At 48.9% G+C, this 24,641-nt stretch overlaps 1 protein-coding gene across 2 annotated transcripts in view; it reads left to right on the top strand.

Annotated features, from left to right (window-relative positions):
- The first annotated feature begins 7,568 nt into the window (after positions 1 to 7,568).
- The window catches only part of NRK (Nik related kinase), a 96,406-nt gene continuing 79,333 nt past the window's right edge, over positions 7,569 to 24,641 (top strand). For both annotated transcript variants that reach the window (XM_052673116.1, XM_052673114.1), the window contains exons 1-2: positions 7,569 to 7,704; positions 11,037 to 11,102. In XM_052673116.1, the coding sequence (XP_052529076.1) occupies positions 7,648 to 7,704; positions 11,037 to 11,102 (123 nt within the window). In that variant the 5' untranslated portion in view covers positions 7,569 to 7,647. The remainder of the gene's footprint in view (positions 7,705 to 11,036; positions 11,103 to 24,641) is intronic.

Here is a 24,641-nt window from a genome sequence, read left to right as displayed (position 1 = left end):
GAGGGAGGTACCGGTGGGGATCTTTTACACTGAGGCAATAAAATAAAGGTCTCCTGCTGAGATATCCATTTCGGGAGATGAATGATAATTTACCAGAACAGGACAGCTGAAATTAATGATGATATTCTGCTGTAATTTGTACTACTCTACAGCCAGAGTCAAGGCAGTGCAGGCACTGGGGATCTGTACCCAATTCCTCTGAGTAAGGATTTTCCCACTAATCTGAGCAGCTTAAAAGATGGCATTTTCACCAAGCGCTTGGCTTCTGGTGATCCAGCAGCTTCTACCGAGGACAAAAAAACACCTGCACTCCACAGGTTTGGTACCCATACTAGTTCTTACCAGGTGTAGTTTTAGTTTGCTATCCAAAGAAGAAAACCAAGCGTTCCACCTGGATTTCAAGCAGGTATCCGGTATTTTTGAAGTCAACCAAAAGGGCCCCAGCTGAGCTGCACCGAAGATCAACGAAGTGACAGGGTGATGACTAGCACCTCCCTGGACCCAGCTGCAGGCTGGTTCCAGCCTAAGTGATATTCAGGAGCCCCTCTGCTGAGCCATGTCCCTGCACCTGGACACCAGTAGGTCTCAGCACCTGGTCCCAACCCACCCCTGGCACCTCCAGCTTCACAGCTGCTAAGTGAGGAGGGACGACAGAAAATGCTCTCAAAAGGTTAAAAAGAAAAATGCAACAGAAATGCCGGCCAAGTCAGGATCAGCCTTGGAAGCTCTCTCATTCTCAGTTTGAGCTTGGACATGTGGAAAAAATAATAGTCATGAAAAGACTTGTAGGCCCTCCCAGTCTAGATGCAGAATAAACAATGGAAAGGGACGCAGCAAAAAGGAGGAAAAAAAAAAAAAAGAAAAAAAGGTAAGTGATGATTATCCTTCTTGCAGTTGTAACGTGGAAACTGGGACAGGATAACAGACAATTTAATGCCAGTATATGCACTGAAAAAGTGTAGGAGGCCTCGGGGGGGATTAAATATGGTTGAAGAAACAGCTAGCATCAGTATGGGAGAGCCATCAAATGAGCCAAAAGGAGAAAAGCAAGCGTGAATACAAACATGTGACTGTGCTGCATTGTTCACAGAAGCACCACCATCCCCAGCCCACAGAATGCAGCAAATGGCGTAAGGCATGTCTGGGCCAGGAGAACAATTGATCTCTGCAGGGTGGCACAAGTGATGGGTGTGCGCGGGCTGGGCTGCAGGCAGGGGTGTGGAGAGGGCTTCAGCGGGAGCTGCATGGCCTTGGGGAGCTTTGGATGGAAGGTGAGCTCACTGTCCAAAATGTCCAAAATGGGAGCAACTGCTCTTTTGGGGCACTCCTCTTTTGGGAGGGATGTGAGGCCGGAGGTGTCATGGTTAGGGCTGCGGTTGGACCTCATGAAACACCGCACCCAGTGCTGTGCTGGGCCAGGGCCCATCGTGGGAAGGCACTGACAGAGGCAGGTTAGGCGCTCAGTGGGGGTTTCAGTCACGGTGAAGGTTCACTGGTCACTGACTGCTAATCCACAACCACCCACAGAGCCACACCGCGATCACAGCTTGCTGCTCAGCCTGTGCAGGAGTTACAACTGTGTCTTAGTATGAGGTAACGGTGTAGGGTAACTGCATAAAAAGTGTCTATGAAAGCCACAGCAGGAGATGTGCAGTGATTTTATTTATATGCTTATCATGCAAACCTATGCATTTCCTATGCAATTGCATATACTTTTGCAAGATCTGTCCTACAGGAAACCAAAGGGGCTGGTGATGGGTATTCCCATAGGATCTTACAATGTGGTTTTCCAAACTTGTAAGCATCCGCCAGCAGAAATGAGGCTGTTGGAAAAAAGTGCCTCGAGTGGGTCTGGAGAGTTCTGGGCTGCACTGGAGGCTGCTGCCCATGGCCCCATCAGAGATCAGGTCCCAGAGAGGCAAACTCGGTTCTCACTCCTTGGAGCAGGGTTGGCACGCAAACTGCTCAGAGAAGGTATGAGGGCTCAAGGACTTAAAGATGCTTAATTGGTTTATGGAGCTAAACTCCATAAAGACCTTAAGCTGCTGTGATGGCTGAAATCCCCAGCTCTCCCTGTTGGAAGCTTGGGAGCAGCCTGGGCAGTTGCTGGGAGCCACTGTCCTTGGGGGCTCTGAGCACTCCTCCTTGCCCTCGCTGGAACCAGAGGCTCAGAAATGGGAACCAACATGTCTGCCTGCATATGCAGCCTTTGTTTCTGCTTTGGTTCTTTGTCTGGTTTCTGCTTCAACTCCTGGTTCTCATTGTGACTTTCGTAATTGAAGTGCCCACCATTTTCTCCTTGGAAGAAAATATCAAGTCACTGCTCTGTTAATAAGGTAAGAGCTTCAGCGCAGGGCACAATAAGCTCTTTTGTCCTTGGTTGTTAATGTTTGTACCACTTCCTTGCACGGAGTCCAAGCCTGCAGCACCTTTCTCACAATGGACAGAGTGGATCTGGAGCATCATCTCACCAAAGCCAAGTGGGAGCATCTGACTTTTCTGCTCACACTGCCACAACTCCCAGCACAGTGTTGCACCAAGGCATTCACTTCCTTTGTGCCCTCTGGGAACGAAGCAGCGATTATTGAGTGTTTGCTTCCAGGTCATCAACTGAAAATGGTGAACACAGCCAGCCTCAAACTGCTGTCACGATTGCGTTCCTTCCCCACAGTGCATCCAGGACTTGGTATTGGTAAATGACTGGCAGATGAACAGAGACTCAGTGTGCTTCCCAAGCCGCTGAACAACCTGTTGCTTTTAATTTTTAAAATGTTTACAGGCTCATCTGACAGCTGCAGTACACAGCAGCAAGGAGGCTGCAGCCACCACTGCCGCCCCATGCGCCGTGGGGCGCAGCGAAGCATCGGCGCTGCCTGCTCCAGGCTGAGCACTGTGCTGCGGGCAGAAATGAAACTTGGCTGGGGGCTGTGCACTGGTTGCTAATGCACAAAGATAGCAAACGTGCAGATAGGGCTGGCAGCAAAATGCACGGACTTCTTATTCATGAGTTAGTGTTGGAAAAGGACACTGTTGCTCAAGGATCATATGAGCTTCCCTATCCAGCAGTCTCACTCACACTCTAATACAAAATTAGGCAACGTCCCAGGGATGGGAATGCATTTCCCTTGAGGAAAATAAAAGGATTTAAAGGGCTCCAGCACTGCACTGGGGCATCCGAGCGTGTTTGCAATATTCAAAGTTGCCAAAGTACCAAGATGAAAAGCAGCTTGGAACTGAATGGAATTTGAAGTGAAAATAGAGAGACGTTCCTGGAGATGTCTGATGGGTCACAAAGGGCAGGTTCTATTGCGAAGGGCTGGAGGAGGCCTCCTAAAGTACAGTTCCTCTTCTACACTTTTTTCCTTCTTTCCTCAAAGAAAGGAGAAGCAGGGGGCTCCAGATGTGTGGCTGTACTTGAGCAATGATGTAAGCATTTCTTTTGTAGTTGAAGATGTGCCTCACAAAATTACACAATTTTACGCATAAGTTAGGCTTGCACCACGACAGAAAAAAGAACTCTGTTCAATTGCTCAATTTGCTGAGAATGCACTCAGGCTGACACGTGGCACGGAGAAGTTTAAGAAGATAGGACAAAGTTAAGGGTTTGGGTTTTTTTGTCAGTACATGAATGTCATTTCTACCTCAAGTTGGTGGATTTTCCTTCCCTCTGGAATGGAAGGAGACAAACCAAAATCAAACATCCCGCCCCAAAGCCCAAGGCCCCGTGTCCATTTTTTCTGTTTTTATTGATTTTTTGTAATCTGACAGTTCCCTCAAACGAAGGGTGATTCAGAGACAAGTTCCCTCTAAGCTAACCACCAAACTTCAGTGGCTTGGATAAAAGGGAACCCCGGACTGAGTCAGCTGAGGTCAGCATTTGTTTGGCAAAATCCAAGTTGTGCCTACGAGATTTTCTAAATGTCAAAAAACCCTCTGTGTGTCAGAGAAGTTGTCACATCTCGTCTTCTCCTTCCACAAAAGGAGTTGGGTGTATGCTACATTATATTTTTACTGATTAAGTTTAATGTGGTAGTCATTAAACTGTGAGATGTCAGTTTGCTTTGTATTTTGTTTCTTCTTTTTTTTTTCTCCTTCTCAGAAATCTGCCTGCAAAGCGGCAGCAGCTATTTTTTCCCATAATTGCATCTGTTTCAGAGAGCAGACAGATGTTGGGCTGAAATTCATTATGGTATTCATAAAACCCATTGGGATCTGATGACCCAGTAACATATAGCTACCGTTCCTTGCAAAGCAGTTACAGCAGTTGCCACTTGACTGAAGAGAGAACTTTGCAGATGAAAGGAGGGAATAACCACTGGCTCAGCAGACGGCAGCAGTGTAAAATGTATGAGTTCAGTTTATTTCCATAAATCATCTTGTTCTTAATGTTGCAAATTTGCAAGCCAGGCTGCATGCACTGGTGTTGCCATAGCGTGCAGATCTGTGTTAGTGTTCAGGCATATAGTCGAGGTGAAATACCCAGTGGAGAAGGAAAGAAAACAGGAGCAGAAAAACCTCTAATGGAGAGGCAGCGCAGTAGAAATAGCTCTTACACAAGGACATGGCCATAGGTGTGATCTGTGTGTTACGACACCAAGTCAGGGATTCAGTTGGCTCTGAAACGGAAAATTCAAAAGCCAAAAATGCAGAATGTCGCCATTCCCAAAGCTCCAGCTCTCCTAGCTGGAGGGGTTGGTGCTGCCAGAGTGACAGGGCCGTGTGCTCGCCTGTAAAAACCAGCACTGCCCGCAGCAGCACTGCTGCCCGGGAGCTGCTGAGGTTGGACAGTGCTGTGGGCTGCGCTGCCAGCGGGGAAAAGCTGGAGAAGGGGCTCCTGATGTGTGGGGTGTGCTGCCAGCAGGCCTCTGCTTGCCACCAGAAAGGATGTGAATTTCTGCAGGAGTCCCAGTGAGTGGCGTTTGGGTTCTGTGGGAGTGTGGTGGGCGTCCTGGCCGCGGGCCAACAGCATGAGGCGATCTTTCCACCTCGCCCCATCCATTCAGGAATCACCGGGGAAGGAAGCGGCTTGGTCTCCTTTTGGATATCCTGTGTGGCTAAACTAGTGCGGCTGCCAGGAACTGACAACGCTGTTTAATTTTTAAAGGGCTGCAAACTACTGTGTGTGCTGCCGCGTGGGAAGTGGCTGCTCGGTTTGTCTGGGTTTCTGCATTGCTGGCTCCCCAGCAGCAGTGGCCCTGTCCCTCAGTCCTAGTGCAGCAACTTGCAAAGCACAGGGCTGAGGGCAGAGCCAGTTTTGCATGAGCTGGCCACGTTTGGAAAGAAGAGGAATTTTCTTTAGTTCAAACAGGAGAAAGCATGAGCCTCATCTAAAAATCCATCAGCCATCAGAGCCATCAGAGCCTGATCCAAAAATCCATGGCAAACAAAGACATCTTGCTGTGGTTTCAAAGCAGGGCTGGGTCCTGGAAAGCGCAAAGCTACAAAGTGGGCTGGGCAGGAAGAACATTTACTGCAACGCCCTTTAAACAGAGAGGTAAGCAAGCAGGTGCCCCCAGCATGAAGCTCAGGCCTTCCCCGGCCATCTCAGGGATGTGGTGCAGCTTGGCTGAGCCATGAAGGTGTTTTCCAAGGCACGACGCAGTGAGGCTCCACACACAGTGCAGACACAGCGCTCAGATACCACATAGCCAGTCCCAGGCTGTGCACCACCCTGTACTGGTTTTGATGTGTAGTCTTGCTCCTGACCTCCTTCCACAGCCAGCCATGGCAAGAAATCACACAACAAATGAAATGGAAGGGATTGGCTTCTAAATTAGTGGCTGGTCTACTGAATCAGGATTTCTGTCAGCAGAGATGTTGTACTCCAGTTCACAGAGGCTGTTAGTACCAATAAATCCATTCCAGAATGGTGCCGTAGATCGCCATGAATGCAGAGGGCAGGCAGGAGCCCTGCAAGTGGGAGGATGTGGAGCTCCTGTGGTCAGCACTGGGCAACTTGGGGGCTACCAAGGGAGGGCAGAGCAGTCTGTGAGAGTGTGAGATGGGAAAGCATTGGCCTTCCTTCCTAAGCAATGCACAGAGCTCCTGGGAAAGAAGGAAGAGCAGTCCAGACGTTCTGTGTGCTTTGGAATCACTTTAGCACCTCTCAGCTAAGGGCTGTGCTCTGAAGATATGTCCAAAATCTCCAGGTTATACAGAAGAAGTTGCAGGGAATTTTGTGAAGGATCTGTGCTCTGAAAGGAAGGTGCTGATCCCTGACCCCTAGAGCCTGCAGCACCTCTGGCACGGGCAGGATGTGATTTCTCCCCAGGAAGTCAGAGAGCTTCCAGCAAAGCTGGAAGGGAAGTGCTTGGTGCTGGGGCCTGCAGGGATCCCGTTCTGCCTGGGCTTGGGGAGTGCAGGCATGGGGCTTGGAGCAGGGTTTGTCCCCAGCTGAGTGCTGGGATTCCCAGCCTCCCAGTGCAGAGCTGTGGGTTGTAGCCAGGGAGCAGCCCTGGTGTCCAGCTCTGCTGAATAACAGTTACTCTGAATTTTCAGAGCAGTTCAGAGGACTGAGAAATGCTGAAAGGAGTCAGTTTGCCCAATGCAGGCTAAAACTAACGTTCAAGAAGCTGTTTACTTCCTGCAGACAGGAAATCCTGCTCCGTTAGGGGTTATCTATTTTTTCCTTTTCCTGCCAACCTCACACCTGTAGCGAGGGCACAAACAACACCAGAGGAAGCAGGCAGCATGCTGGCTGAGCTTCTCCAGTCCGCAGTGGGCTGGGGAGCCTCTGCAGCCCTGGGCACAGAGTTTCCTTGGGGGAAGTAAAGGAAGCACAGTCCCCATGCACTGCACTTCCCTTTCCACGCCACACACCCGCTGCATGTAGGGCCGTGTCTGCACAGCAGTGACCCTTAGCTTGAGTTTTACTTTGCAACCGCTACTTTTTCCCTCTTCTACCCTGCTATTGCTCCGATTTCTCTATTATTCATTTAGCATTTTTAAGTTTTGCTCGTTGCCCTTCTTTACGCTGTCTCGCTGTCCCGGGGGGCTGAGCCATGGGGCTCTTGGACATTGCCAGCGGCTTCTCAGGCCCCCGGGATGGGATCCAGGCGTGACTATTCCTTATCGAGATGTATCCAATTTTAATGAAAAGTCAGAACCGCTGCCGGCGCGCCGTGGCTGCAGGGCCCGGCGACGCGGTGGGACGGCCGCCTCCCGCACGGCGAACAGCGGGACGCGGGGCGCAAAACAAAGCCCTGCCTGAGGGGCAGCGCGCACCTGGGCCCGCGGGCGGCGCGGTGCCGGCGCTGCCGTACAGCCGCGCTCCGAGGGGAGGGAGGCACGGCCGGACCCCGAGCGCGCTTCGCCTCGCCTCGCCCCGGCACAGGGCGTGGGGCGGCGCGTGCGCACCCCCCTCGGGGCGGGGGCCGCTCGTGGCGTGCAGGTGGCCCCCGGCGCGGCACGCCGAGCCGCGTCACTTCCTCGCAAAGTTGGCCCGAGGAAATGTCTCCGCGAAAGTTGCCCGCGGCCGCCCGGCCCCGGGGCTGCCTCCCGGCCCGCTGAGCGGGGAGGGCGTTCCGGCTCGGGCATGCCCGCCTCCCTGCGCTCGCCGGAGCACGGCCGGGCCGCCGCGGGCCGCCCGCGGGGCGCGGGTTGAGGCGAGGCGGGCGGACCGGAGCGGACCGTTAGCCGCGGCGCGCCATGGAGCGGCAGTGCGCCGCCCGCAGCCTGGACGGCATCGACCTGGCCGCGCTGCGGGTAAGGGCGGCGGGGCGGGGCGGCGAGCGGGACGTGAGGGGTGCCGGAGAAAATAGCGCCGGGAGGGAGGTCGTGGAGCTAACGAGTCAGCCCGCGAGCGCTTTACTCCGTTTTTCTCATTGTGATCGTGCGCTTCTCGTTGTCTTTTCACGTCGCCCGAAGTCTGGCCGCGTTGGCAGCCGCCCCGCCGGTGTGTGACGGCCCCGCGCTGCTCCGGGCACCGCGCGGGGAAGCGTTGGGTTGGGACGGAACGCGGCCGGAGGGAGCGCAGAGAGCTGCTGGCTAAAAATATCGAAGAAAGAGGGTTGGGAAAAGGCTTTGCACAAAATCACATGGTAGGGAGAGTGCTCTAGAGAGGAGGCAGAGGGAGAAAGGCAGCAGCAGGGTCGGGAGCGGCCGCGGGGTTGGCACGGAGCTGCCGGCTGGGAGTAGGGCTTTAGCCCAGCTGTGCTCGGAGCAGCGCGAGTCTCTGAGCATAGCAGCTGAATCTGATCTCCTTTAGTAAGCGATAAGAAAGCAGTTTAAGCTCGCAATGTCCTGCAGGTAGCCTGCAGGCTTCGTGTAAAGCCCTGCACGAGGAGAAGCCTCACTGAGGCTGTGCAGTGTGGGCCTGGTCCTCAGCAGAAGGGGCAAAGGTCCGGGGGGGGATCTGTGCTGGACTGTGCTCAGTGCACAGGGGAGCCAGGCCCACGCACACCAAGCAGGGATGGCCGCTTCCTTTCCACTCACCCTTGGTTCCTGGGGGAGTCTGGTCAGCTGCAGTCAGGCCATTCTCCAGCACCAGCTAACCCTGCCCCAGAGTTGCTTGCTGTGTCCTGTCCCTGTTCCTGGACCAAGGCGCTTTGGGTTGCAGATGCTGCAGGAGCATCCTGGTGCAGCCCTGCCCTGCTGTGACAGTGGCAACTGCAGACTTTCCAAGTGTGGGTTCACTGGGGCAGTCAGGTGGTTAAAAAACTGCTGATGGCAGAGGTGCCCAACACAGAAACCTGGGCTTCAGGCACCTGTCGTTACCTGCAAGGTAGTGCATTTGGGCAGGCTCCTGCTGCGCACGTGGGCTTTCGTTCTACCTTGCAGTGGAAGTGGACATGGCTGTGTTGCCTCTGTGCCAGCAGTTGTGTTGCTGCCTTTGGAGCACTCTGCCATGAACTTGCAGGAAGGCAAGAAGCTCACCATATGGTGCTGTGCCTTACAGTAATTAACCTCAGAGTGATGGATGTCCAGGCCAAGGTGTTGGCATCTGTCACAGTGAAGCTGGTGACGTGCAGGGGCTGGCTGGGAAGGGTTAGGTGGATCAAGGGTCCCAGATTCTAGCTGTGAGGAAGCACTGCAGCAGCGATGGTGCTGGCTCCCAGGTAATTAGGAAGCTAGCTGGTTGTGGGGGCTCTGCCAGCAGAGGATGCTGTGCTGATGGCCAAGCAAACAAGGACAATCCAAGGACCAAAGTGAGAGCCCAAATTAATATCTTTTATGATTCCTAGGCTCAGTTCACTCCTGCATCTTCATTAAAAAGGAAATGGCCAAGTATTTTGGCTGTGCACGGAGCTGCGGAGGCTAGCAGCGTTAGTGCTCCATTGGCCTGCGAGGATGGGGAGGATTTCAGCTATATTCAAGTTAATGCTGTCATTTATTTTAGGTAATTGTGTGGGTTTTTCCTGGAGTGTCTGAAGGCTCCTGAAATGAGCTACTAGGATGCTATATCAGAATGAAATAGAGTGGAGGGAGAGTGGGAAGCAGATTCTGAGGCACGTGAAATGATTGTATTTGCATAATAAACAAATGCAGAGGAGAAGAGTCAGGGCAGGGCAGTCAGTTAAATGAGAGGGGTGGAAACGTCCTTTGAGTTGAAAAATGCACTTTAGCTCTTTCCAGGCTTTGTGTCCCATGCATGCACTGCAATTCAGCAGCACTGCTTTCTGCAGGAGAGGGACAGGAGCAGAGAGCAAGCTTCCCAGGGGAGAGGTGTGAGCAGCGGGATGTCGTGCACAGGGATGTCATGCACCAGGAGGCCCTGGTACAAAAAAATGTTTTGTGAAGTTGACAGTCATGGGTTCCCCGGCTTGTGGAAGAGTCCCTGTTGTGTTGCCCTGGCAGTGGAAGCTGCTGCCATTTATCATGATAGCCGTGCCAGGGGGGGCAGATTCTGCTCAGAAAAACGCCCACGTATTCCCTCTGGGATATTCTGTAAGTAAAAATTTCCACGTGAGATATGACGAAGGCAATATTTATATTAAAAGAATACCATGTAAGTGGAGTGGAGAAGTAGCTTGCTACAATTTAAAAAAAAAAAGTTTTCATGTAGTGTCACAGAAATTGAAGTAAAGGTTGCTTTTTTTGTATCGCCTCCCTCAGCGGTACTGATATGCGTTGACTGGCATGACAGATTGCTGAAACAGATGTGGTAAAACTGACACATGGAACTAATATATACATCTCACAATGAAATCGTCCCAAGAAATGAGCAGGACTGATAAAATGGCTCAGAAACCAGGAAACTGGTTTCTTAATGTTTTTACATAGATCTCAAGTGAGTTTCTGTACTGAAGGTACAGATTTATTAATGTGCTCACTCATGCAGGAGCAAACAGTTCCTTGCCCGTGCCTTGCAATGGGATGTTCCTCCTCCATCTGCAAAGCTGTGGGATCTCATAACCAGCTGGTGTTGGGGTAACTGGTGCTAAACCAGCAGGACGTGCACTGGCTCTTGTGGCACACTGACTGCTGGCACGTGGATCTTCCATGAAGACAAACAGCAATCTGGTTTGCGTTCAAAACCAAGACTTCAGTACATTGCTCAACTTCACCGTGTTATGTTTGCAGAACAGCCAGCTGAGCATTTTCAGCCTGTGTGGTGTTCCTGTGTTGCTTGGGATGCTCCATCTCCTTTCTGAAAGGCAGTCAGGCCTGAGCTTTGTGTAGCACCTTTCTATTCCATTACAGAGGTTCTTTCCATCGTTGCCTTGCTGATGCCAAGCATTTCATAGCAGAGGACAGCAGCTCAGCCTCCAGACTAGCTTTGTGTTTTGAAGCTTGCTCTACTGCTAACCTGAATCAATTGAATGCTCGTATTCCTCCTGCATTCCCATTTGTTTGTTCCATCTGCTCTATTGCCGTGCTTTGAATCTTCTGAGTTATCTCGAGCAATCTGACTGGAAACTTTGATAGAAATATATTTCTTGAACCCTTACTTACCAGTTATTTCCCCATTTAGTGTATAATACACACCATTAAGAGACATGCCACAGACATTTTCATTTTGATTGTGAATAGTTGCACTCCATTACGATGTGTTTGCTTTGCTGCAAGTGATGTTCTTTTCTTTCTGCTTTTTGCAGGACCCTGCGGGAATATTTGAACTGGTGCAGGTTGTTGGCAATGGGACGTATGGACAAGTCTATAAGGTTTGGGCTTCTCTTTATTTTATGATGGTGATCTCTATAAAGCCGTGTTTCCTAAAGCAGAAATGAGCTCTGCTGGGAGCTGTGTTGTCCCGTTAGCAGCCTGGTTTGTCTGTCTGTCTCCATCAGCTGTGCCCTTCCTCCCAGCCTGCCTTCAGTCCTGCCGCAGATCGTTTGGCTGCTGGCTCTGCTACTCCCTTTGCCCTTCTTCTGTCCTGTGGTTATTTTTTTCATCTTCACAACTGTTTGACAGGCACAACTGAAATTGGCGATGGCTGAACTTGGCCTGGGGTGTGTGGGAGCCCTGCACACACTGCTGCAGCACTGCTCTCCAGCACAGAGGTGTGAAGTAGCCAGGCTGCCAGGTGTTTGCTTTGTGTTACCTTTGTCAGGTTGGTGCCAAAGCAGGCGTACTGGCCACGAAACTGCAGCAATTAAACCTTGTCTGCCAATAATATGTTACATGCGCTGTGCATGCTTTGAGGTGTAAGAACTTGCCTGAAGGAAGTGGTCAAGACAATCTAAGGGATAAAATAGTGCACTGGGTCTGTGTTGCTCTGATTTGGAGAAATAAGACAGGAAGGAAGGAAAGGGCCATGCTGCTGGATCGGGGTGGCGGCAGGAGGGAAGAGCAGCGGCACGGGAGGAAGCTGTCTGGTGCTGTTCTCCCTCGAGTCCTGCTGCTCCAGACTGCTGTGCCGTGAGCCTCAGCATTGGGCAGGCTGCTCCAGCACCGGGCCCCCAACACATGGCCACACATTGCATCTCAGAGTCCATCTCCTGGCTGCAATCTGCTGCGATCACCTTTCGGTTCCCACGTGAAAGTATAGACACTTTCTAAAAAGACCTGAAAGACGTTCTGGGGAAGTTTCTGCCTTCCCATATATGTTTTTATTCTATTTTTCTGTCAGAAAACAGAATTTTTCTTGTGTAACTGTTGGTCTGCGTCATTTGTGAGATTTATCATTCAGATAATGAACATTATGACATTAAAGATGGAAACTTGGGGGGTTTGTATAGTTTGTGTGAAGCCAGGAGGCATGTAGGGGTGTTGTGTTGGTGGAACCATTGACATCTGTTCTTGTAAAAGGTCTGAAAACTCCCAAGTGGCCTCTGAAAGAGGCCTTTATGTCTTTGCCTAGATTTATTTTATACTAGGAGAAAAAAAGATTCAATCTGGTCATCTTGTAAGGATGTCGAGAGTGAATCAGCTGCTTAATCATGGCAGGAGCAGGAAGGAGCAGCGCAGCTCACTCCTCTGCTGCCAAAGAAAATGTTCTGTGTGACCGTGTGGATCTCTTAGACATCCACTGGAAAAACAAGTAAGGAATATTGACAGTAAAGATTAAAAACTGTACCGAAGGCTGCTCTCCACTGAACATGTGAGAGCAAGGTCTGCTGTCTGTGGATGAGGAGATCTGGGTCTGGGAACGTGGCAGCAGCACGAGGGCCCGACCTGCAGTACCACAGCTTCTGAAAGGACCATAAGAAGCTGGGCACTGATGTTCCCTTTGCTTTTTCACTGCTAGGACTGATGGAGCATATTGTAATTATTTTTCACTTTATCTAGTTAGAGTGTAAGCTTGAGACCATAATTTGTAAAGCAGTGCTGGTTGTCCATATATTGTCGTGTCACTAGTGCATGTTTTCATGTTTTGGAGGCATCGGATTCATCCGTGCGTTCAGAAATAGATACACACAGTATCAAAGTAAAGTGTATTTCAAGCTAAATAAAGTATGTTCAAGATTACTGAACTGTTTGCTTGGCTCTGAAGATGACTCAGAAGGCTCTGCGCTTTAATAAATGCAGCTGCATAAAAATGAAAATAAAACTTGGGAGATTTATCGTTGGATTTAAAAAACAATGTTTAACAGATTTGCTGGAGGAGGATGTTGTTTGTAGTGAATTGTTCCGGACCAGTTCCAGTTCAGTGTCCTCTAAATGAAATGGAAGGGGGATAAATGCACTGGTGATAACACCGAGCTGTCTACAAATGTCATAAAGTCAGGATTTGCGAATAATGACTGCCTGAAAGCTAGAGGGTTTGTTGACAACTTACGCAGTAGTGGGGTGTAACCATGCCAGCATTGGCAACCTCTGGAAAAGTATGAATTAGATATTAAAAGTGCTGATAGTGCTTAGAAGTCATGAGACTTGGGCTTCATTATCTCTTGACATGACGGATGAGTTTTTCAGCTAATTGCTTGCTTCCAGGTGACAAAGTCTGAAGAACAGAGCCATGCACGGAGCAGTTCTGGGTGAGACCAGGGAAGGGCAGGCGGTGGCTGTTTTAGTGGAGGCATCTGGGGCAGCTGGAGAAGTATGCATATTTGCTCTTTCATGCCCCCGCTTCCTGAGGCTTGAAGTGCAGGTCGGGTAGCATCCAGGCCCTGCACCCTCTCCACTGATTGCAAAGAGAAGTTCCTGGGCTTTGCATGCTCTGCTGTGAGCTTGGCGCTGTCCTCTGGAAGGAAGTGAGATTTGTGTCACCCGCAAACTCTGGGGTTTCGCTTCCCTTCTGAGCTGCAGCCCCCTCGCCCTGTAACTGCTTCCCAGAGCAGCTCAGAAGAGAAGCTGCTGTCCTCTGGAGCAGCAGTAGAGCTGTGGGAAGCAATGTAGGAGACAATAGCATCTTTTTCATTTGCTAGAAGTTGCTGCATTATGGTGACGCAGCAGTGTGCTGTTAGAGGGAATGCCTTTGCAAGCATAGTGGGGGAGCAGACTGGTCTTCACCAGTGCCCAAGGCTCTGTCTTGCACTGGAGAGCTAGCAGTGTCCCCTCCTGGATAACCCTTTGCCTACTCCCACTACCTCCAGGACTTTAATTATAGGGATGCTCTTGTTTTCCTTTCACAGTTGTACTCTACTACTGTGAAGAACCGGATGGTGATTGTGTGTCTGCCTTGATGAGGAGCAGTCTCAGCTCTAGCTCTGTCTGTTCTTGTGTGTTTAGTAGTAACTGAACTGTAATTTTGTGCATGTGTGTGAAATAGTACTTTTTGCAAAGATTTCAGCTCTGAGTTTCGTTGTGTGTGGCTTCCACAGAAGCCTGTTAATGTCTTTTCTGTCTTTTAATTTTCAGTGCTCTACTTTAATTGCAGGGTCAGTTTTCTGGTGGGTGAGTAGGGAAAGGGAGAGCTGGGCACCTGACATGGATGTGTTGTTTGAGTCAGACACTGCTTTTGAGCATGTGGTCCAACTCTGGAAGAGATGTTTAGGATTCTGTTTATAGCTTCCATATTGTTTTGGTTTTTTTTCAGTCATCAAGGTAGAGTTAACAAGATGAATTTCTCCTAATCCTACTGGTTCAGCTGGACTGTGGCAGTCCTCAGCCTTCTGAGAAGGCTTTCGTGAGTTGAATGAAGTCAGCAACTGTACACACTGTTCATTTGCTGGTGTGGAGAGGCTGGGGTGTCTGACTTCCCTTCATCATAACGAGGTAGATTATCCCTCTTCTGGGGCCAGCATCTTTGGGCAGAATGGGGAATGAGAGGCCTGTGGCTTTGCCATGATCCAGGTGCTGACTTTTTGGAGTACGGTCTTGAAGACTGCTGGAAAACCATGACAGATCTGCAGCTGTTTGGCATGCAGAATGATTGTGTTTGTCACAGAGTCTGAAGGCATGGAGAACTTGAGAGGAGTGCTGTTTGGGGGCTGTGAAATTGAAAAAGGAAGATGTGGATTCCCCGTAACGCAACTGATGGAGACAAAGCAGTGTTCTTGCTGGGGATTAGCAAAGATGAGAAGCAACAGAACTACCCTGCAGTCTCTCTGCACAACCAATGCCTTTATTTCTATATAGTCAGATAAGATGCTGAATATGTAAAAGAATCAAGTCTGCGTAAGGAAGTGCCTTTTTGTTTTTTTATACGGCTGCTTCTTGGCATTGAACCATACTTCAGTGGTTGATGTGAGTGATGAGTTACTCTGCTGTTGAGCTATGGTGGCAGGGGTGTTGTGAGGCACAAATACGACTTTTCAGTTTGTCTTAATTTGCTGTCTGTCTGCTGAGCTCTTCATATTAATTTTCATTGAATGGCTGAAGTAATTGAGAGCAGGGGGAAGGGGAAAAGCAGTGTGGTTTTTCAGGAAGATCTGATACTCCATGGGAAGATCACAAGACCATGCTAAATTGCAAAGTGTGATGGCAGTGCCTCAGGCAGTTAAGGGAAGGCTCAAGTTAAGGAATGTTACCATTGTGCCCATTGCAGTCCAGAAGGTGAACGTGAATAGGCTGAAAACTCCCAAGAGCTCTCTTTGGGGCAGTCAGGAGCAGCCACATGATGGATGCCTCTCGCAGCTGAAATGAAACAGTCTCCAGACTACTGCCAAGAGAGATTACAGATGTCATATCATCTCAGGGCATCTTGTTAACATTTGTGGTCAGTTATGCTTTTAAAGCCAATCTCAGCCTTCAAGGCACTGAGATTTTGGTCAGACAAGTGGTTGTTCTTTATAGAGATGACAGAACACTGCTTCTGCTTCACAAACAGTTGGTAGCAGTGTTTGTCTATTCATTTCTATCCTTGGGTTTTTAGTGGCGCTGTTGATTATCGACCCAGGCCATTCTGTGATTCTGTGACTCTATGATCGTGCACAGTGAGTTAATGGCAGAGAGCAGCGTGTAAGAAAGTATGCAGCAGCGTACCGACGGAAGTCAGCAGGTAGGTGTGCGTGTCCTGGGCTCAGCAGTGTGAGCAGCCGGTGGATTTGAGCTGCTCATCCTGGCAGCAGGGGCTTTGTTAAGGAAAAAGTCTGACCTTGATATGTGCTAGTGCCATCGTGATGAGACCTGACGTGCTGTGGGGCTTGTGAGCGCATCTCAGAGGCTGAGTGTGCCTAGAGGGGTTGCCATCCCACTTGGTATCGCTTGGTACCTGCCAGTGCTGGAATTTTCTGTCTTGGACTTCCCATTAAACCATCTGAGAAGCTACTTAAAGGCGTCAACTCAAACTGTTTCTCATGAGTGACTCCAGTGTGGCCAGTTCTCAAGGCATCATTGTGCATCGTGAACAATTTGGGATCTTATTTCCTCAATCCTCAGCTTTGTGAAAGCCCATGCTTGTGTAACAGGTCAGTAAGGTTTGCTTATGCTTCCAGACCTTGAGGGGAGATGTGCTGGAGTTGAAGAGCAGCTGGAGCTTACCTTTCTTTAGATCACCCTTGTGTTTCTGGAAGGGAGTTTTCTCTAGACTGGAAGTACTCTATATCTTATATTCCTGATGGCTTTTTACACCTGGGTGCTGTGTGCAGGACTTGTTAATCTTAATGGATACATCATGCCCAACATCAGTGTCACCAGGTAGTGTGTAAGTGACTTGAAGAATAAGCAAAGCAGTAGTGAAAATATCTTTTATTTATGAACATATATTTTTAAAAAAGTAACATAGCTTGTGTATTCAGTTGTCAGAACCTGAGTCCAGTTTTTTTTTAGGGTTTGTGTTGTTTGTTTTTTTTAAATCTTGGCTTCTCTGCTATCTCTGCTTAATTGCATGGTAATGCTAAACAATATTCAGCATGGGAATTTAAAATAATGGCTCATACATGTGGAATTAATTAGCAAGTCATGAAGTCCTGGTTCTAGTTAGTGAATATTTTAGAGGAATTCAATTAAGATTCTTAAGTATAGGGCTAGTTTATCAAAAATAGAAGAGTAAGAATGTGAAAAAAAGGCCTCTCAGCTGTGGTGTGCTTCTAATACAGTAAATGCTGTTTGACTGAGCAGAGCAGTGTACAATGATTAGATGTGCCATATCAGCCATTAGAGGATAGTAAAATCCTTGCAAATAATTTGTTGTCAGGCCTGCCACTTCCAGCTCCTCCATGTTTTCAACTTGAATGTCCACCTGGGAGAGCGCAGTGCATTCTGTCACAGACTGGAGGCGTTTTGAGCTCGGATGTCGGCGCTGGGACATGCTGCTGTGAAGCTAAGAGAATATCCTAGAAAGAAAAAAAAAGAAGAAAAAATAAAAAAGCACTGATGATTTAAGCATGGTAGAAGACGAGTTCAGCCTCTTAATTTCCCCAGTCCTGCACACAGCTGCGCTGTTAGTCCCTACTGGCGCAGTGGTCTCAGTACTTCTGACTGGAGGCGTTAGAGGTCGGGTTGGATGGGGCCCTGGGCAGCCCGAGCTGGTGGACGCATCCCATCCTGAACTGAGGTTGGAGCCGGGCGGGCCTTAAGGACCCTTTGAACCCCAATGATTAGATGAGTGCTCAGCAGGTTTGTGCCCACACGAAGGTATGGGTCAGTGGCCAGCAGTTTGCATGGAGGTTTTACTGTGTCTTCGCTACTGTGAAATGTTTTACTGTTATCACTTCCTTAAAGAGAATTGGCGGGGTTAAGGGAAGATTTATGGCAAACAGACCACATGGAGCCCAAAAAACCTCTGGGCATGTCGTGAGCTAGTGGCTGAATAAGTGAGACAGTGTCTCTTGATTTTAAACAGCAGAAAGTCAATGTGTTGTTTCAGGTGTTAAGTCCTGGTTCAGGCTAGCTTTAGTAACTGTACCTTTTTGAATGTCACACGCCTTTAGGATGGACGTTGGGTTGCTCGAGCTGCGGAACACACCTTGTGGTTTGTTCTGCCTTCTCTGCAGAGGTGAGGCACATTCACACCCAGCTTGTCCTCCAGTGGAGCAGGCATGCCACAGAATCATGAAAACACAGAATCACTAAGGCTGGAAAAGACCACTAAGATCATCTCGTCCAACCCATCCCAGCTTGCCCACTGACCACGTCCCTCAGTGCCACATCTCACGGCTCTGGAACACCTCCAGGGATGGTGCCTGCACCGCCCCCAGGGCAGCCTGTGCCACTACGTTATCACTTTTTCTGAGAAGAAATGTTTCCTAACATCCAGCCTGAACTTCCCATGGAGCAACTTAAGGCTGTCACCTCTCACCCTACCACTGTTACCTGGGAGCAGGGGCCGACCCCCACCTCACCACAGCCTCCCTTCGGGGAGCTGTGCTTTAAGATCTCCCCTGAGCCTCCTCTGCTCCAGGCTGACCCATCACAGCTCCCTCAGCCGCTGCCCATCACACTTGTGCTCCGGAGCCCTCACAGCTTCATTGCCCATCCCTGGACGTGCTCCACAAGCACTTGTGTTACCAGCTGCCTCCTTGTAACTGTAGAGATGTAATTTTGCCCTCTGATGGCCATCCAGCAGCAGATAGAAGCACTTGTGTCAGGAAGCTTTGTGGTCAATCCTTGCTCTCAGGATGGGGCCGCAGCTGATTTGCAGCAGCAGCAACCCCTTTGTTGTGTGGCTTTTCTGGGGGTTCCCTGGGGTGCTACAGTTCCAGCACCCAGCAGAAAGCAGCATTTGTCTTCCTGCTGGGTTCTGAGCCAGGTGGGGCAGTGTCTGGCCACAGCACAGCTATTCAGGCTGCAGCTGCCTGGGTGGACAGCAGTGGAACCTGGCGGGACAGACAGTAATCCTGCCCTTCTGAGGGGGGGTGAGGAAGTGGGGCAGAAAGCTGGCTTTCTTTGCCAGCTGGGTTGGACAGCTTGCTGAGGCAGTGGGCACAGGTGTAGGCCCCTTGCTCTATTGTAATGCAATTTTCAGTAAGTGATCTTAAATTATAACATACGTAAATGTGATAAAAACCTTATCTGGTGTTCAGCTGCCCTCAGTCTGCTGGCCAGTGCTAATTTTTCTGGCCTGTGCAGAGCTGCAAATGCGGGTCTTAGGAATAAAACTGGAAAAGAAACTATTTTTCAGCTGTTTGTAGTAGGCTTTTTTTTTTAATTTTATTTTTTAAAGCCTGCTGTGTTCTGATTCTGCCCTTGGAACCCTACTGGCGTCGTGAAATCCCTGAAAGGTTTTGAGATTTGTTTTAGAAGCACATTTTCAAAGGCCATTCCCGCCTCATCTCCTTTTCCCTCAGCAAAGCACAAAGCCTTACAAACTTCTGAGATCTCAGGGAATGGATGATCCAGCAGACGTTCTTCGTAGCAAACTTAGTGACCTTCCAGTCCCCTGCACACGTGACTATGTTAGCTGATGTGCAGCCAGCCTGTGGTCTGAGCCCGTCCTGTTAGGCACTCCCGCTGTGTGAGAGAAGTACTTCTTGGAGGTCAGAGAGAGGTTTGACGTGGGCAGTTGCAGATCAGGCGATGGAGCTTTCCTTCCTCCCTCTGCCTGTCCCCTGCTCTGTCTCAGCAGTGTTTCTGCAAAGGCGCTGCTGCCCTGATGGAAGGCCAGGCTTTGGAGGCGAGGATGAGCACAGAGCAACTCCTCCTGTGCTGGTACTTGTCTAGGCTTCCAAAGGATCAGCCAAGGCTCTGAGCTTCCTTGGAACTCTGGGTGCTCAAAAAGTCCTGAGGACCTGGGCTGTCCACGTGACTGCAGCTGTTCTGATGGAGCAGTCCTTATTTTGTGAAGCGTCTCGTGATTCTGTTTGAAAGGAGTTGGTATGCATGGGAGCTGGCTGTGGAGTGGTGAGCAGCGCGCTGCTCGGAAGCGGCCCCGTCTGAGTCGGAACACACTGAGCTCAGCAGGAGCGTTGGTGGCATCGTTTTATGAGACGTGTTGGCTTTCATTTGGAAACTTTGCTTCAGAAACATCCAAATATTGCCTTTTGTTTGTTTCCTTCGTCTGAATGTGCATTTTAATTTAGCGGGATGTTTAATATTTCATAGGTTGTCTTTAGTGCCGCGTGCTCTAAAAGGAGGCGCTGTCGCACTGGAGTGCTTTGGCGTCGCCGTGAGATGTATGTAAATATTAATGAGCTCCTACATTGCTGAATTTCCGTTTTGTGCGGATTGTTTACAGCCGAATGTGAGAACATTGGCAGCACATGGACGTTTTGTTGAGTTTGCTGAATACTGGGGCTGATGAAATCCCATTATCTGACTACAGTTACTCACTTGCTACGTTTGTCATCAGCAGTTTCGATGCTGGGTGGGTTTTCTTCTATTTATTTCTTTTGTTACAAATGGGAAATTTCGGAGGAAACGAACATAAGAGAAACACAATGTTGTCTTCAGGAAATATATGTTACTGAACTTGAGGAACTTTCTAGCTTTCTTGTTTATACTACATTTTGGCATGGTTTTTTTTCCATATTTAAAAATAAAGGCAAAAAAGTAACCAATATACTGATTATTTGTGCTAGAGTATTATCTCTACTCTTCCTTTTTTCTTTGCTTAACACATGTGAACAATTATACTAAAATATGCAACAAAAACAATATAAAATAAATATGCCTATGGTTTAGGTAATGGACTCTGTAATGCATTATTAACACAGATTGTCCGCGATGTTGTCTTGTAGCATGGAAAAAGAGAAGAACCAAGAGAAAAATTCTGTGCTTTAATATTTGCGTTTTCCCATCTAACATGAAATATTTATCGTGAGAGGCTTCTTTGCAAATGCTCTGCATTCAGAAGCCAAATAACATCAGCAGATGCCTGGTTCCCTTATATCAGTATTAGGGGGCAGGGGTGTGTATTGGGGACTGAGGTGTCCCACTGCTGAGGTGAAGGGTTTCCATCCTGCATGCCCTGCAACACCAAACGTGAGGTGGGTGCACCAGACCGTTTGCTCCATCCACACAGTGAGGGGTGATTTTTTCCCTCAGCCATGGAATTTGTTTTGCCAGCTCTTCTGGTGGAAGGCTGCCAGGCTGCTCTGGGATGACAGCACAGACACTGGGTGTGTGGGGTGCTCCCAGAAGCTATGAGTCCTGGGCAGCTTGGGCATGGCAGAACGTGCTGTAGTGGAGTACATGTGGGCAGCGCTGGGCTTGCTGTACACGTGCATGTCAGCCTAAGTACACCTGACATTCCCCAGATGCATTGAGCTCCCGGCTCACATGGTGGTGAGGAGGTGTGCATGTGCACAGGATGCAGGGGATTTCTGGCTGCCCAAGTTTCCTTGGCCAAAATAGATGGGGTCTGGAGAAACGAAATGTCTTGTAGCCAACTGAACATGGAGAAGGGATGAGGGAATGAAGAGAAGCACCAGCTTTCCTCTCTCTTGGACACTTGGAAGACTTCAGTCGGGAATGTTTGGAATAAAGGAAGTTGCAAAACAAAAGCTGGAAACTCAGGTCTCTCATCCTGCGTGCTGGAGAATAAGGGTTGGAGAGAGAGGATTCAGGATTCACCCTTCCTTCTCTTCCTGATTTCCTTTCTTTGCTTCACATCGGTTTTTAGCTGCCCACCTGGTAAAAGACTCTGCATGATATGTGGCCATGGCTTGCATGTTGAAATTAGTGTTTTCCTGTTGCACAGGAATCTGCACACACAGCTGTGCATGTGATGTCAGCTGGGGAGCGGGCATTTAGCTGTGTTTACAAAACACCTGATGCATTCATTACGCTGCTCAGAGGCACAACAAAATCCTGTTTAACTCCTCTGATGTCATTTGACTACTTTCAAATTCACAGATCTCTGACCAGGAAATAAAGTGTCTGTTACCCTGTCAACCCAGGGTGATGCCTGGAGCGCGCATGGCGCTGATCCTGCCTGCCGCACAGATGGGCTTTGGGTGTCACCACGAGCAGATTAAAGGCAGCTTGGCTCTCTGAGCTTTTGGGGTTGCTGTATTATTTAGCACAGAATTCTGGCAGGCCTCACCTTTTTGATGTTATTAGTATAGAATGCTTTATATTGTTGAGACGGGCTCCTGGCGCAACTCTGACAGACACTGCAGTGGCGCTGGGCTGTCTCCAGCTCTGGGCTGGGGCAAGGCTGGGATTGTTGGCCTGGAGGAGGTGGGGATGGATATGTCACTGTGCAAAATAAGCTGTGATTATTGATTGATTATTAAGCCTGGCTGGTAGAATCTCACTGTGTATAAACTCCTGGAACTTCCAGAGGGGTTGTTCTCTCTGATTACTGCTGTATGTTATGCCAGCAGTGGGTTTTCCTTCCTCTCTGGCTTCCTTTCCTGCCAAGCAAGTAATGGCATTATACAGTGCCCTTCTTATCTAAACTGTCTGCTTTCTATAGTCATTGTGCTTTATAAAAAGTCCCCAGAGACTGCTTGAAGCATTTCCATTTCCAGAGACCTCTTTATAGAGCAGGGAGCATGGTCAGAAAGAGAAACGGGGAAGCTGGCTGCTTCTGCACTTTTCACCCCCCAGCAGGCTGCTGACTGTGCTCTTCTCTAGGTGTTCCTAGGGTTGGCTGGGATCTCATAAGCTAAGTCTGGCTCGTGGCCTGGCTGCAGATGCCTACGTTTGTGGTTCATCACCCACTGAAGGAAGCTTCATTGGTGAGCAGGGTATGAAGTATAAGAGATGATGTGGAGCTTTTTGCCCCTGGATTTTTTATTTTTTCCCCGTTATTCTGTTTACCGTATCTGTGCTTGCCATCAGTGTAGCCATTCACTGCTGCAGACGTGCTTCTAAGGCCTGGCATTTCTAACCCACTTGCTCTGGGCTGATTTGTACAATCTCTGCTGCTGCTTTTACATAACTGGGTGTGTGCATGGAGCTGGTGATGAAGCAGAACAGCAGTGCTCCTGTGGTTTGGCAGAAAATAGCTTCGTACGTTATTATTCTTGACTTCCTTGGCAAAAACAATAGGAAGCATTAGCAGGTAAAATGTTGTTGCCTTGCCACAGAAACATGCCCTTGTGTATGGCTGCTGCAAGGGCAAAGCCACCAACTGCATCCACCCCCAGCTCTGGCCTGGGGTTGTTAGTGTGGGTAGCCTAGCACCAGTCAGGCTTTTCACCACTGTTAACTGCCGACTTTCTTAAACCAAATTCTTCATTTAAAAATAACAATAACAACACAAATCTTCAAACCTGGTAAAGGAAAAATTCAGAATCACAGAATTACAGAGGTTGGAAGGGACCCCAGGAGATCATTGAGTCCAACCTCCTTGCTAAGGCAGATTCCATACCATAGGTCGCCCAGGTAAAAGAACTCAGCGTTAATCTCTCTCTTCATTTCTTCATTTGTTAAAGCCACTGTGAAACTGCAGGGTCAAAGTTATGCAGAGCACTTTGGAAAATGATGTCTGGATGGATCAGCAAAAAGGAAGTGGCAAACAAAAGCGATGCAAGGCAGTGAGCATGTCCACACTTAACAAAACTGAGCTGGAAATACATTTCTGATTTAACTGGGTCAACCACGTCTGCGAGCCAAGTCTTTAAAAATAATTATTTGGAACTTTGTTTTTTTTCCAGTCCTTTTCCGGTGATGTCATTTGTTTTATTTCTTCCAAGTGGATGTAAAATGCTAGCAGTGACGGGAGGTTGCTCACCTTGCACTCATCGGGCAGATAAGTGGCAAATAAAAATCGGTGCTGATGAGCCATTTCCTGCCTGATTTCAGAACCCCTTCCCTGCTGGTATTTGGGTTTCTTTAATGCTTCTGTTATGGTACATAGTTGTTTTCTTGGGCAAGCAGATGTCAAAAATACATATGTTCTATAACCTACAGTGGTGCAAACATGATAGCACTTTCATAGTGTTACTGCTAAGACTAAGGGTGAGAAGCCTGCAAGTGCTGATGATATATCAGTTTTTACATTGAAGGAAGTCCTGAAGTTTATACTTTTTGGGGGGAGGGGGAGGTGGGGAAATGCAGTTGCTTGGAAGTTTGTCCTTCCTTACCCTGTTCACTCCTAACCTCGACAGTCCAGTTCCTTTGCCGAGTCCTTCGTGGTCTGTGCTAGCCCACGGGCACGGCCTGGCGCTGCTGCAGCTTGGGCTGCCTGTGTGCCTCTGTGCTGCGGGCAGGGTGGGCTGGACTGGTTGCAGGCAGCCAGCAGGCAATGTGGGGCAGGGAGCCGTGCTGCCGTGCTCAGCCCTCCTCTTCGGAGGGTGAGAGGCTTATCTGCACTTCTCACAGAGTACGGTGGATTTCGCTTGTCTTTGTGGCTTCTGTCTGTCAGTTGGGGTTGAAATGTGTTGACGGGTTAAAGCATGGGTGGACGCAAGGGCAGCGCAGTCCTCTAAACCTAGTTTTCTCGGGAGAGCAAGAAACTTGGCTAAGCGTCTGGCTTTGATACAGGAGGAAAGCTTGCAGATCTTTGTAATTCCATATCCCTCTCTGCCCCCAAAGGTTCAGAAACTAGAAGGCAGTAGAAAGCACTCAGGAAATAGATTTGCTCATGTGTTGTTTTTGTATGCTCTTTATTTTTTTGAAAGACATTTTAGTTGTTTGTGGAAACCTGGTATTTGTGATATCTAAATACGTGCACTGGCAGTGCTGTAGAGTTCTAGCTGGCCCTGCGCAGTTTTCCTTCTGTACTTAGTACCAAATTTATCCTAAGGAGCAACGAGTTGTTGGTGGTGCATTTTTGCGTCTGGGTGTGGATGACAGCACGTGCAAGGAAGCTGCAAAAGGAAATTATTTTTAAACTGGTGGAAGGTTAAACTTTTAGAGTGAAGTCTAATGTGAATACAATTAGAGGAAGGCGTTTAGGCAGGAGTGCCACTTTGGGAAGTTTATCTTACACACATAAGCCAGGTTACAGACACACGCTGCTACTGATAGAGGCATTTCTCCCCTCAGCTGCCTGCATTCACTGGATGCTTCGTGGAATGTTTAGGTTGTTTTGCTGTTCTGTTTTG

This window comes from Tympanuchus pallidicinctus, unplaced genomic scaffold (assembly GCF_026119805.1).
Source record: "Tympanuchus pallidicinctus isolate F22 unplaced genomic scaffold, pur_lepc_1.0 scaffold13, whole genome shotgun sequence".
Taxonomy (NCBI): domain Eukaryota; kingdom Metazoa; phylum Chordata; class Aves; order Galliformes; family Phasianidae; genus Tympanuchus; species Tympanuchus pallidicinctus.
The sequence above is the reverse complement of the archived record's forward strand: the minus strand, read 5'-3'. Positions and strand labels throughout refer to the sequence as shown.